This window comes from Gobio gobio (genome assembly GCF_949357685.1).
Source record: "Gobio gobio genome assembly, chromosome: 3".
In the NCBI taxonomy this organism is placed as follows: Eukaryota; Metazoa; Chordata; class Actinopteri; order Cypriniformes; family Gobionidae; genus Gobio; species Gobio gobio.
In genome coordinates this window covers 58148315-58160063 of record NC_137099.1, presented here as the reverse complement: position 1 = coordinate 58160063, position 11749 = coordinate 58148315, and the positions used below count along the sequence as shown (strand labels likewise).

The following is an 11749-nucleotide window of genomic DNA, read 5'->3' as shown; positions in this document are numbered from 1 at the left end:
CGCCGCGTCCGCATTAGCGCTCGCTTTGAGAGCGCGAGACCCCTTTGCACTTGGCACCGCGGTGTGCACGCCGAATTATGTAACTTTCCGCGTGGCTCCGCATCCTAAGATGCATTGCCATAAAGTGGTATCGGGTGCGGTTGTATCGGGGTAGTTTTACGAGTACGAGTACTTGACAACAGTATCGGACCGACACCCGAGTACTGGTATCGGTGCATCCCTAAATATAATCATCATGTTGTGGCTTAATTCACTGATCTCATGTCTGACTTTTATGGGTGACATTTGTTATTAATTGCTGTTTGATTATTGTTGTGATTCTACAGCAAGAGACTCAGTTTAATCAGAAATGATCAGAATGCATTGAACACTAAACATTATAAACTCCTGTGAGATCAACTCACACTCAAACAATATTAGTGATCCTGTAGGTGGCGCCAGATCGCAGAAATGTTCCTCCATTATACCAGGTTTAAGTATGAGCAGGAGGGTTTCATATTGAGCTGCTTTCCACTGAAAATAGTTGGCAACACTGTGCAGGGGAACATTGTTTTGGTAATTACTGATGTGCCCAGGGTAACAAGTGATCGCCTTATGCAAATGTCACTAATGACATCAAAACTCTCAATAACCAAATAAAAACTCATATCTGAAAAATATGTCTTATGAGCAGGTAGCTGAGGATTATTATAATTTGGCTAGGCTATTTAAAGGCAAATAGACCAAAGTAGTGACTGGTTTAAAGATTGGAATTTTCCTGACAGCTCTGAAATATTAATAATAACTTACCACAGTGATTTAAACAAGGCAAACATGGTTTGAAAGATGGTTTTATTATATACTCATTATTTTAATTTTGTTAAATTTGAACAAAACATGTACATGGTAAACAGTGTAGCTTTAAATTTAACAACATCATTGCAAAAAAGTATTACAGTATTAATGAAAAATATTAAGAAAAATAAAATACCCAGCACAGTAATGTACAGTAATGAGAGTTTGGTTTAAAATGTGCTAAATTGTTATGACAATGATGTCATAATAAAACTAAGATTTAGGGGTGTGGTCCTGGTCAAGGCAATCTCCTCAACTCCAAACCTAATGTCAGAATTGGAAAGAAAGGTGATTTAAGCAATTTTGAGCGTGGCATGGTTGTTGGTGCCAGACGGGCTGGTCTGAATATTTCACAATCTGCTCAGTTACTGGGATTTTCACGCACAACCATTTCTAGGGTTTACAAAGAATGGTGTGAAAAGGGAAAAACATCCAGTATGCGGCAGTCCTGTGGGCGAAAATGCCTTGTTGATGCGAGAGGTCAGAGGAGAATGGGCCGACTGATTCAAGCTGATAGAAGAGCAACTTTGACTGAAATAACCACTCGTTACAACCGAGGTATGCAGCAAAGCATTTGTGAAGCCACAACACACACAACCTTGAGGCGGATGGGCTACAACAGCAGAAGACCCCACCGGGTACCACTCATCTCCACTACAAATAGGAAAAAGAGGCTACAATTTGCACAAGCTCACCAAAATTGGACAGTTGAAGACTGGAAAAATGTTGCCTGGTCTGAATCTCGATTTCTGTTGAGACATTCAGATGGTAGAGTCAGAATTTGGCGTAAACAGAATGAGAACATGGATCCATCATGCCTTGTTACCACTGTGCCGGCTGGTGGTGGTGGTGTAATGGTGTGGGGGATGTTTTCTTGACACACTTTAGGCCCCTTAGTGCCAATTGGGCATTGTTTAAATGCCACGGCCTACCTGAGCATTGTTTCTGACCATGTTCATCCCTTTATGACCACCATGTCCACATCCTCTGGCTACTTCCAGCAGGATAATGCACCAATGTCACAAAGCTCGAATCATTTCAAATTGGTTTCTTGAACATGGCAATGAGTTCACTGTACTAAAATGGCCCCCACAGTCACCAGATCTCAACCCAATAGAGCATCTTTGGGATGTGGTGGAACGGAAGCTTCGTGCCCTGGATGTGCATCCCACAAATCTCCATCAACTGCAAGATGCTATCCTATCAATATGGGCCAACATTTCTAAAGAATGCTTTCAGCACCTTGTTGAATCAATGCCACGTAGAATTAAGGCAGTTCTGAAGGCGAAAGGGGGTCAAACACAGTATTAGTATGTGTTCCTAATAATCCTTTAGGTGAATGTACATTGACTGTAAAAAACGAGAGCTAAAACACCTTTGACTATCACAGGTATCAGTGCGTTCGTGTGTGTGTGTGTGTGTGTGTGTGTGTGTGTGTGTGTGTGTGTGTCTGATTATAAAGCGAAATCCATTCATGTCTCAACAGTAAAACAGTCCCATAAATGTGTAAATCAGTGAAATCATGAGGAGCGGGAGATGGGAACATGACCTGGGCTGGACTCAAATCCTGGTCTCCCGTCAGCATCAACAGGAAGCGGCTCTGAACACATGCTCTTTACTTGACAGCGCTGTAGATCGCATCCTCAGGTCTGAGGAGAAATTACATAAACATGTTCATGTGGTGTTTCAGGAGGTGACAATCCATCCTCTCAACAACACAAAAGCAAGATCTCTGATTAAGCACTGGATGTGTTTTATTTGGGTTCTGATGAATCGTTTCTCACCTGTTGGCGTCAGACGGATGATGCGTCTCAATGCTCTGACAGTCGTACTCTTCATTCTTCTTCATGTCTTTGTTCTTGAAGTGATGGACACTGGCATACTGAACCTCTTCACCATCTGCAGAGTCTTTATCTGTTTGTTTTCTCCCGGAGCGTGCGGGTTTCTTTGCTTTAATGTTGGTGTACAGATCATCCCTCTGATTGGCTGATACCAGTGAATACAGTGGAACGTCATTGGTCGAAGCCATTTCTGCTGATCTGCCAGAGCGATCCTCCTGCTGTAGTTTTATCAAATAAGATATCACACAGATATATCAACAGATTGTAAATCTTGTATTTTCTAGTTAAATATAATATTCATGTCATTGTAGATTCAGGTATTATCAAACTTGCCTGATTTTGTCTGATAACTTCAGCTCCACCGTCTCTCCTCTTCTTCCTGGAGAAATGTTTTTGTTAGAAAGTACTGAAAAGTTATTTATTGTAAGAAACATTTCATATTTTTTATTAAGTTCAACAAATTTTGCATTTATATTTATTTTTGAAAATAATTGAATGCATGAGCTGCTCAACATTCACTCACTTTATGAACACAATGATGATGATGATGATGATGATGATGAAGATCAATCCCGCCACGAGCCCAGAAACTGTGTGCAGAGCCGCTCTCTGAACCCCTGAAACAAGATCATCATGAAGATCATTTCACACGAGAGACAGATGAAACTGAAAGAGTGTGTGTTTATAGGAAATACCGTTAACAGTGACTGAAACAGACGCTGATCTCTGAGATCCGTATTTATTCTGAGCCTCACAGTAGAAGCGTCCACTGGAACTGGAGTTAAAGCTGGAGATGCTGAAACTCTGTCCAGATCCAACAGCTGAGGTTTGATCCTCCTTAAACCAGCTGAAGTTCAGAGCAGGAGGGTTTGAGTCACTGCTGCAGCTCAGAGTCACTGAATCTCCCTCCACTATTACAGACCGACTGACCGACACTGACACGCTCTTTGGAGGATCTGCAGGAAATATATATAAAACATGAATATAATTATTTTTTAATGCCATGACCTTCCATAATCATTATTAAATTACTGAAGTTTAACTGTAAGTATAGATCAAAATAGTGATGAAAAAGGTTAAAATCTCCATATGAACTGGTGCAAAATTAATAAAACAAAATTACATTTTCAGATTTATATCAACCCAAGAATAAGATTTATATAAAGGATCACTAAACACAGATTCATACTTTACATTCATTTAGTATATTATTAATAAATCATGTCTAATGAACTAAAATGTCATGCAGTCTGTATGATTGGGCCTGAATTTATCGAACAACCCTGAGCTAAATTCTGAATAATCTGTTAAATATTTCTCTAATATTAATGAATTAGTTTATACTCACATTCAACATTAAGATGAACAGCAGGAGAGATCAGCTGATGTTCATTTCCTCTTACAGCACATTGATAGTTTCCTTCATCAGAACGTCTGACTGACCGCAGATGAAGCTGATTCAGTGTTTGATCAGGTAATGTGTGTGTGTTTCTGTACCAGATGAATGTTGTGTGTTCAGACAGAGAGCAGCTGCTCTTACATGTCAGAGTGACTGAATCTCCCTCTTTCACACTCTGATGTGTCTCCACCTGCAGGTCTGACAGAAAAACAACAACATCAACAACAACAACAACAGATTCACTGTCAGCACATCAGCATTGTGGTGATAACACTAAATGATAATATTGAAACACTGAAGCACTTCTGACAGCAGTTACACAATAAAACTCTTGACACTGCAGTGGCTCAGATGATAGTTCATCACTTCTGCTGCTGTTGTCATGGAGACCTGAGTTTGAGTCCAACCTCCATCATGTCCTGATCTCATTCCCTCCAGTTAAATCTCATAAATTCAATCATAAAAATGTTTTGTGGTCTGTTTCTGAGAGTTGACTAGTTTTACCTGTGACATCAAGCCGAGCTCCAGGAATCACTGTCCATCTTTTCTTCTGATCATCTGTAATTCTGCAGTAGTAGACGAGTTTATCAGCTTCTGTCACAGCCGTCAAAGTGAGACTGGAAGTGTGTTTATCTTTATCTTCACTCAAACACTGAACTCTTCCGCTCTTCTCTGGATCTGAACACAGATCAGGTGATTCTCCATCAACAGTTTTGGTCCAGAAACCTTTTATGAGCTCATAACTCTGAGGATATGTTACAGTGCAGGATATTGTCACTGATGATCCCTTTAATGCACAAACATATGAAGGGCTGTAATTCACTCCCTGATCCCACAGACCATAAACCGCTGAAACACAGACATGAGGAAAATAATTAAAGAGGCTTTTGTTTAAAGAAACATTTGAGTCTTTCAGCAACAAACACAGAAATCTTTTGTCTTCTTCTGCACTTTTCACAGCACACTATCAGAGATTTCAGTTGGTGTCTATAAGTCTTGTCTTGTGCCTGAAGCTGAATACTATGTTTGATGTATACTAGATCTGATGTGCTTTACTGTAACCAATACCACAGCCTAACCATGTCCCTTTAGGGGCTCCGAAGCGCTATTTATTTTCCGTGCCTTTCCGAATTCAGATTTAGGCTTCAGGCTCATCCCTCACAAACTCAGTCAAATGCATTAAATTAAATGAGGTCATTTCAATCAAATATTACTGAAAGATCATTGCACTTCATAGAAAGAAGTTATGTGAACTCAATAACTGATCATATTAAGCAGAACTCAAACTGCATGAGTTATATATTTCTAGTTCCCAGCATGCTTTGCGTCAGACTCTGAAAGGAAGTGTTATTTTATGTGTTTTGCAGAAGATTAATGGAGGGGGAGATGTGTCAGTGTTTTTAATGTTGTTGTGTTGAGATTTAAAAGGGTTTCTGCTGTCTGAGTTTTGGGGGTTAACAAGAGAAGAGTCTGTGATCAGGATGAAAACTTCAGACTTCTTTATTTGCTTTGACTAAAAGACAGAATCTGCACTGTTGATGCCGTCTCTCTGCTATATTAGCACATGTGCTATGGCTACCTAGAAGTTCATGTTTTTAAAATGACTGGCTTTTATCATTACAGTGAAGTTTCAGCTATTGAAAGTATTTCAATGGAGATTCATTGTCACTTCAGTCAGGACCACTTAAGTCAAAAACTTTTTAAACTTTTAAAACTAGACAAACTTTTAGTCAACTTTTTTATTGGCATATTTTGCTAAATTTACATTTGGTAATATGGCTCTGTTCTAAATTCCCCATCCTTAGCATGAGCTCCACGAAAGGCATGGCCTGCCTGAACTAATGCAGAATGCTTGATTTTCCATGGTGAACTCAAAATAAGGTACAAATATATCTAAGGTTTTTTATACTTAAATGGATCAAGACAGCTTCCTCAATTAAAATGAGTTATCATAACTTGTTGGGTTTTAGAAATTCAAAAAGTGTGAAATATTTCATATTAATGAATCAGTTTATACTCACATTCAACTTTAAGATAAACAGCAGGAGAGATCAGATGTTCATATCCTCTTACAGCACATCGATAGTTTCCTGCATCAGAGCGACTGACTGACCGCAGCTGAAGCTGATTCACTTTCACAATTCCTTCAGTTAATCTCTGTGTTTTTCTGTACCAGATGAATGTTGTGTGTTCAGGCAGAGAGCAGCTGCTCTTACATGACAGAGTGACTGAATCTCCCTCTTTCACACTCTGATGTGTCTCCACCTGCAGGTCTGACAGCAGAACAACAACAACATCATCATCATCAACATCAACATCATCATCAACATCATCATCAACATAAACATCAACAACATCATTAACTGATTCACTGTCAGCACATCTGAATCGTTCCCTATCCCCTATATAGTGCACTGTCTGAATCGGTCCCTATCCCCTATATAGTGCACTGTCTAAATCATTCCCTATCCCCTAGATAGTGCACTGTCTGAATCGTTCCCTATCCCCTATATAGTGCACTGTCTGAATCGGTCCCTATCCCCTATATAGTGCACTGTCTGAATCATTCCCTATCCCCTATATAGTGCACTGTCTGAATCATTCCCTATCCCCTATACAGTGCACTGTCTGAATCATTCCCTATCCCCTATATAGTGCACTGTCTGAATCTGTCCCTATCCCCTATATAGTGCACTGTCTGAATCGTTCCCTATCCCCTATATAGTGCACTGTCTGAATCGGTCCCTATCCCCTATATAGTGCACTGTCTGAATTGTTCCCTATCCCCTATATAGTGCACTGTCTGAATTGTTCCCTAACCCCTATATAGTGCACTGTCTGAATTGTTCCCTAACCTCTATATAGTGCACTGTCTGAATTGTTCCCTATCCCCTATATAGTGCACTGTCTGAATCGTTCCCTAACCCCTATATAGTGCACTGTCTGAATTGTTCCCTATCCCCTATATAGTGCACTATGTGCCATTCACCACATAGAGAAGAGTAAATGTGTGACTGATTTCAGCTTCAGCGTCTGTTTATAATGTAGGGGGCGGGGCTTCAGATTCTAGAGAGCATTTGATTGGACAGAAAATCTGATGTCATCAAAATCATCGATATTGGCGGAAGTGAGAGACAGAGTTTTGAATGTTTATATCTTCTAAATGTGTGTTTGTCATTGTTTTGGAGCGCACTAGCTTACAGATAACACTAAGGCTAACATGTTCACACTAAAAGACAAAATACTTCACTTATGATTTCAGGGGGACTTTAAGTATTCTAAGAATAATTGGCTTGTGTTTGTGTTTACTCTTTTCATCGAGTAATATTAAAGAACACTTATAGGTAAACTATAACACTACTAATCTAGTAGTTTACTTAGAGAACAATTCAAAGTCTACTTTCCTAAACTAAATAAATGTGCTACACGTATTAAAACAGTAAACTACTAGTATACTTATAAGTTCACTTGTAGTACAAATGAGAATCACAGTTGTGAAGTAGTTTACTACTAAAGTTTACTAGTGTTACTCATTGTCACGGAACGCTCTACAACGCCTCCTCCTGGTTTCACCAGATCCCTCTCTCCTGCGTATTAGAACTGCAATTCCCCTCCTTCCTCCTCTGCTCATTATCATTGCATCATTATCACCTGTGGACCCTTAGCTCACCTTTATCTGGACTGCTCTGCTCATTGTTCATTTGTGAAGTCTTGATTTACCTATACTCTGCCTCTAGCTTATGCTTGTTTGATTTACGCTTCCTGGATTACCTTTCATGTGTGCTTTTGTTTGATCTTTATGACTGCCTATCTCTGCTAGCTTACCTGTGTTAATAAATTACTGCAAATGGATCCGAACGCTTCCGCCTCTTCGTCACAGAAGACTTCACCAAAACAGGATCCAGCAGATTTCCTTCGACTGGCCTCCGAGGTATCCTCTCAAGCCGAGGTGCTGATCACCCATCAGCAACAGCTGGTAAAATTAACAGCTCTCACCGAGGAGCTCGTGAGATCTGTCCGAGCTCTAACCCCGCCGAGCGCGGCTGACAATCAAGTTCCGAATCCAACCGCACCTGCTGCCGTTCCACCCGTCGTGAGTAACAATTCAAACCACCCAAAATTATCCCTTCCCGAGAAATTTGATGGCTCACCTTCTGCCTGTAAGGGATTTTTGTTGCAGTGCAGCTTGTATTTTGACCAGCAGACACAGTCCTATTCCACTGATGCGAGCCGTGTTTCCTTCATATGTTCCCTACTCACCGGCCGGGCTCTGGAATGGGCGACTGCACTCTGGTATGGAGGTCAGCTCTCTTTCCCCTCTTATGATGAGTTTTTAACCCAATTTAGAGAGGTGTTTGAACATTCAGCGGGAGGAAAGGATCCAGGAGAACTACTGCTCACGTTACGCCAGGGAGATTCTACCGCAGCAGACTACACACTCTCGTTTCGGACCCTGGCAGCTCAAACTGGATGGGAGGAGGAACCTCTAAAGCTCCTGTATCGCAAGGGATTGAACCCGGATCTCCAGGGAGAGCTGGCATGCCGCGACGACGGTAAATCCTTGAATCAGATCATGGAGCTCGCTATCCGCCTCGACAACTTGATTCGCTCCCGACGCACACCTCTCAGGTCCAGTTTCTTCGAGTGTGCTCTCCCCAACGCGGAGTTGGAGCCCATGCAGATTGGTTACACACGCCTCTCTACGGCGGAGCGGGAGAGGAGACGCCGAAACCATCTCTGCATGTATTGCGGAGAGGCGGGACATCTGAGGGCCACATGTCCGGTTAATCCAGCGCTCAAGAATTCTACGGCGGTGAGTTCTAATCCCTCTTCTAAATTATTTTATGTGGAGAGTTCTTTGAAGTTTAACGGACAAACTCTAAACGTGAAAGCCTTGATTGATTCTGGTGCTGCTGGAAACTTCATCGATCTTGCATTCGCCAAAACTCATTGTGTTTCTCTCCTCGCATGTGAGCCTGGTGTAACCGTGGAAGCGCTAGATGGTCGCCCCCTGGGGTCAGGAGAGGTGCAATACACCACGCAACCCCTCATGCTCAACGTCGGGACACAGCATTCTGAGACCATCCAGTTATTCACTATTCACTCGCCCATGCATCCCATAATCTTGGGGCTTCCGTGGCTGGAGAAACATAACCCCCAAATTTCCTGGTCTGACGGGAGGATATCCCGGTGGTCCGCATTCTGTCAGATCAACTGCATGGTCGTTGTCCAAGGTACTGAACACCACAGCGCTTCCCTTAAGGGAGTGGATTTTCAGAGAATTCCCCCCGAATACCACGACTTAGCTCTGGCTTTCAGCGAAACTGAGGCTTCTCATCTTCCTGCTCACCGTGCTGGCGACTGTGCTATTGAGCTTTTGCCTGGAGCTGTACCTCCACGCGGAAGAGTTTACCCATTGTCACAACCTGAAACAGAGACCATGAGAGCGTACATTGACGAACAGCTGGCTAAAGGTTTCATCACTACCTCTACATCTCCGGCTTCCGCCGGATTCTTTTTTGTCAAGAAGAAGGATGGGGGTCTTCGGCCGTGTATTGACTATCGTGGTCTTAATGAAGTGACAGTGAAATATCGCTATCCTCTCCCGTTAGTTCCTGCAGCCCTGGAGATGCTCCGTACTGCCCGCTACTTTACCAAGCTGGACTTAAGGAACGCATACAACCTGATTCGCATACGGAGTGGTGACGAGTGGAAAACTGCGTTCTCTACTACATCCGGGCACTATGAATATCGGGTAATGCCGTTCGGCCTGTCTAACAGTCCTTCAGTTTTTCAAGCTTTTGTAAATGAAGTTTTCAGAGACATGTTACAGCAGAGAATTATTGTCTATATTGATGACATTTTGATTTTTTCTGATTCTCTTGAGGAGCATGTCCAGGATGTTCGTGCGGTCCTCACGCGCCTGATTGATAACCAGCTCTATGCCAAGCTCTCCAAGTGTGAGTTTCACCAGACACGTATCTCCTTTCTGGGCTATATCATCAGTGCGGACGGAGTTCTGATGGATGACAGCAAGGTCAAAGCCGTGGTAAATTGGCCCCAACCGTCCTCTGTTAAGGAGCTGCAGCGCTTTCTGGGCTTTGCCAATTTTTACCGCAGATTTATCCGCAATTTCAGTGTAATTGTAGCTCCGCTCACATCTTTGCTTCGAGGAGGGGGGAGACATTTTAAGTGGACAGCGGATTGTACCGCGGCCTTTGATCAGCTCAAGGAGAGATTCACTTCTGCCCCTATCCTCCGTCACCCGGATCCTGAGAGGGAGTTTATCATTGAGGTGGATGCGTCTAACACAGGAGTGGGGGCTGTCCTGTCGCAGCGGTGTGGTAAGCCTGCGAGAATGTTTCCATGTGCCTTTTTTTCTCGCAAACTCAACTCCGCAGAACGCAACTATGACGTGGGTGATCGCGAACTTCTGGCCATGAAGACCGCCTTTGAGGAGTGGAGGCACTGGCTGGAGGGAGCTCATCAGCCTTTTACGGTACTCACTGATCACAGAAATCTAGAGTATATCAGGTCAGCTAAGCGCTTAAATGCTCGCCAGGCTCGTTGGTCTCTGTTTTTCTCAAGATTTGACTTTAAGATCACCTACAGGCCGGGCTCTCAGAATGGCAAAGCTGACGCCCTGTCCCGACAGTTTGACGGTCCTTGTGAGGAATCTAAGCCTGAACCCATTATTCCCACTACTCTCATCGTGGCCCCTGTTCAATGGGACATTATCACTGAAATCACCGCATCCCTAAGTAATCATCCCGCTCCGCCAGAATGTCCCGTTGACCGTCTCTTTGTTCCGCCCGGGTTCCGCCACCGTGTGCTTCAGTGGGTTCACTGCACCCCCAGCGCTGGTCATCCGGGTATCGCGGCTACCATACAGTTAGTTTCCAATCGCTTTTGGTGGGCTTCACTCCAGTCTGATGTCATAAAGTTTATTCATCAATGCTCTGTTTGTAATACTGTGAAATCCTCTCATCTCAAACCAGCTGGATTGTTACAACCTCTGCCAGTACCACAGCGTCCCTGGTCGCACATCGCAGTGGATTTTGTTACTGATCTACCTCCTTCCCAGGGGTTTACTACTATTCTCTCCGTGGTGGATCGCTTCTCTAAGTCCTGTCGTTTTATACCTTTGACTGGTCTGCCCACAGCCTTACAGACAGCCGAGGCTCTTCTCAACCAGGTGTTCCGTCTCTTTGGTCTGCCTGAGGACATTGTCTCTGACCGCGGTCCTCAGTTTACCTCCCGTGTCTGGAGAGAGTTGTGCTGCAAACTCAATATCAATGTCAGTTTAACTTCTGGTTACCATCCTCAGGCCAACGGGCAGGTTGAACGTCTAAACCAGGATTTGATTCGATTTCTGAGAACTTACTGCCACCAGAATCAGCAGGACTGGAGTCGCTTCCTGGCCTGGGCGGAGTATGCCCAGAATTCTTTGTTAAAGCCTGCCACTGGTCTAACCCCTTTTCAATGTGTTCTAGGATTCCAGCCTCCCCTCTTCCCGTGGGCTGGGGAGCCATCCGACCTCCCAGCAGTAGATGCGTGGCTCCGGCGCAGCGAGGCCACCTGGGATGCTGCTCACGTTCACTTGCAGCGTGCCATACGCCGTTTTCAGCATCAGGCAGATCGGAGGAGGCGTGAGGGTCCACGGTATCGACCCGGT

At 43.5% G+C, this 11749-nt stretch overlaps 1 protein-coding gene across 1 annotated transcript in view; it reads right to left on the bottom strand.

The window, feature by feature from the left end:
• Positions 1 to 814: 814 nt before the first annotated feature.
• LOC307123064 (B-cell receptor CD22-like) overlaps positions 815 to 11749 on the bottom strand; it is a 21725-nt gene continuing 10790 nt past the window's right edge. Inside the window, exons 6-13 of the mRNA XM_079811452.1 lie at positions 6096 to 6347; positions 4579 to 4923; positions 4024 to 4272; positions 3371 to 3631; positions 3199 to 3292; positions 3009 to 3054; positions 2619 to 2893; positions 815 to 2483 (exon numbers count right to left, since the gene is read on the bottom strand). Of these exons, the coding sequence (XP_079667578.1) occupies positions 2450 to 2483; positions 2619 to 2893; positions 3009 to 3054; positions 3199 to 3292; positions 3371 to 3631; positions 4024 to 4272; positions 4579 to 4923; positions 6096 to 6347 (1556 nt within the window). The 3' untranslated portion in view covers positions 815 to 2449. The remainder of the gene's footprint in view (positions 2484 to 2618; positions 2894 to 3008; positions 3055 to 3198; positions 3293 to 3370; positions 3632 to 4023; positions 4273 to 4578; positions 4924 to 6095; positions 6348 to 11749) is intronic.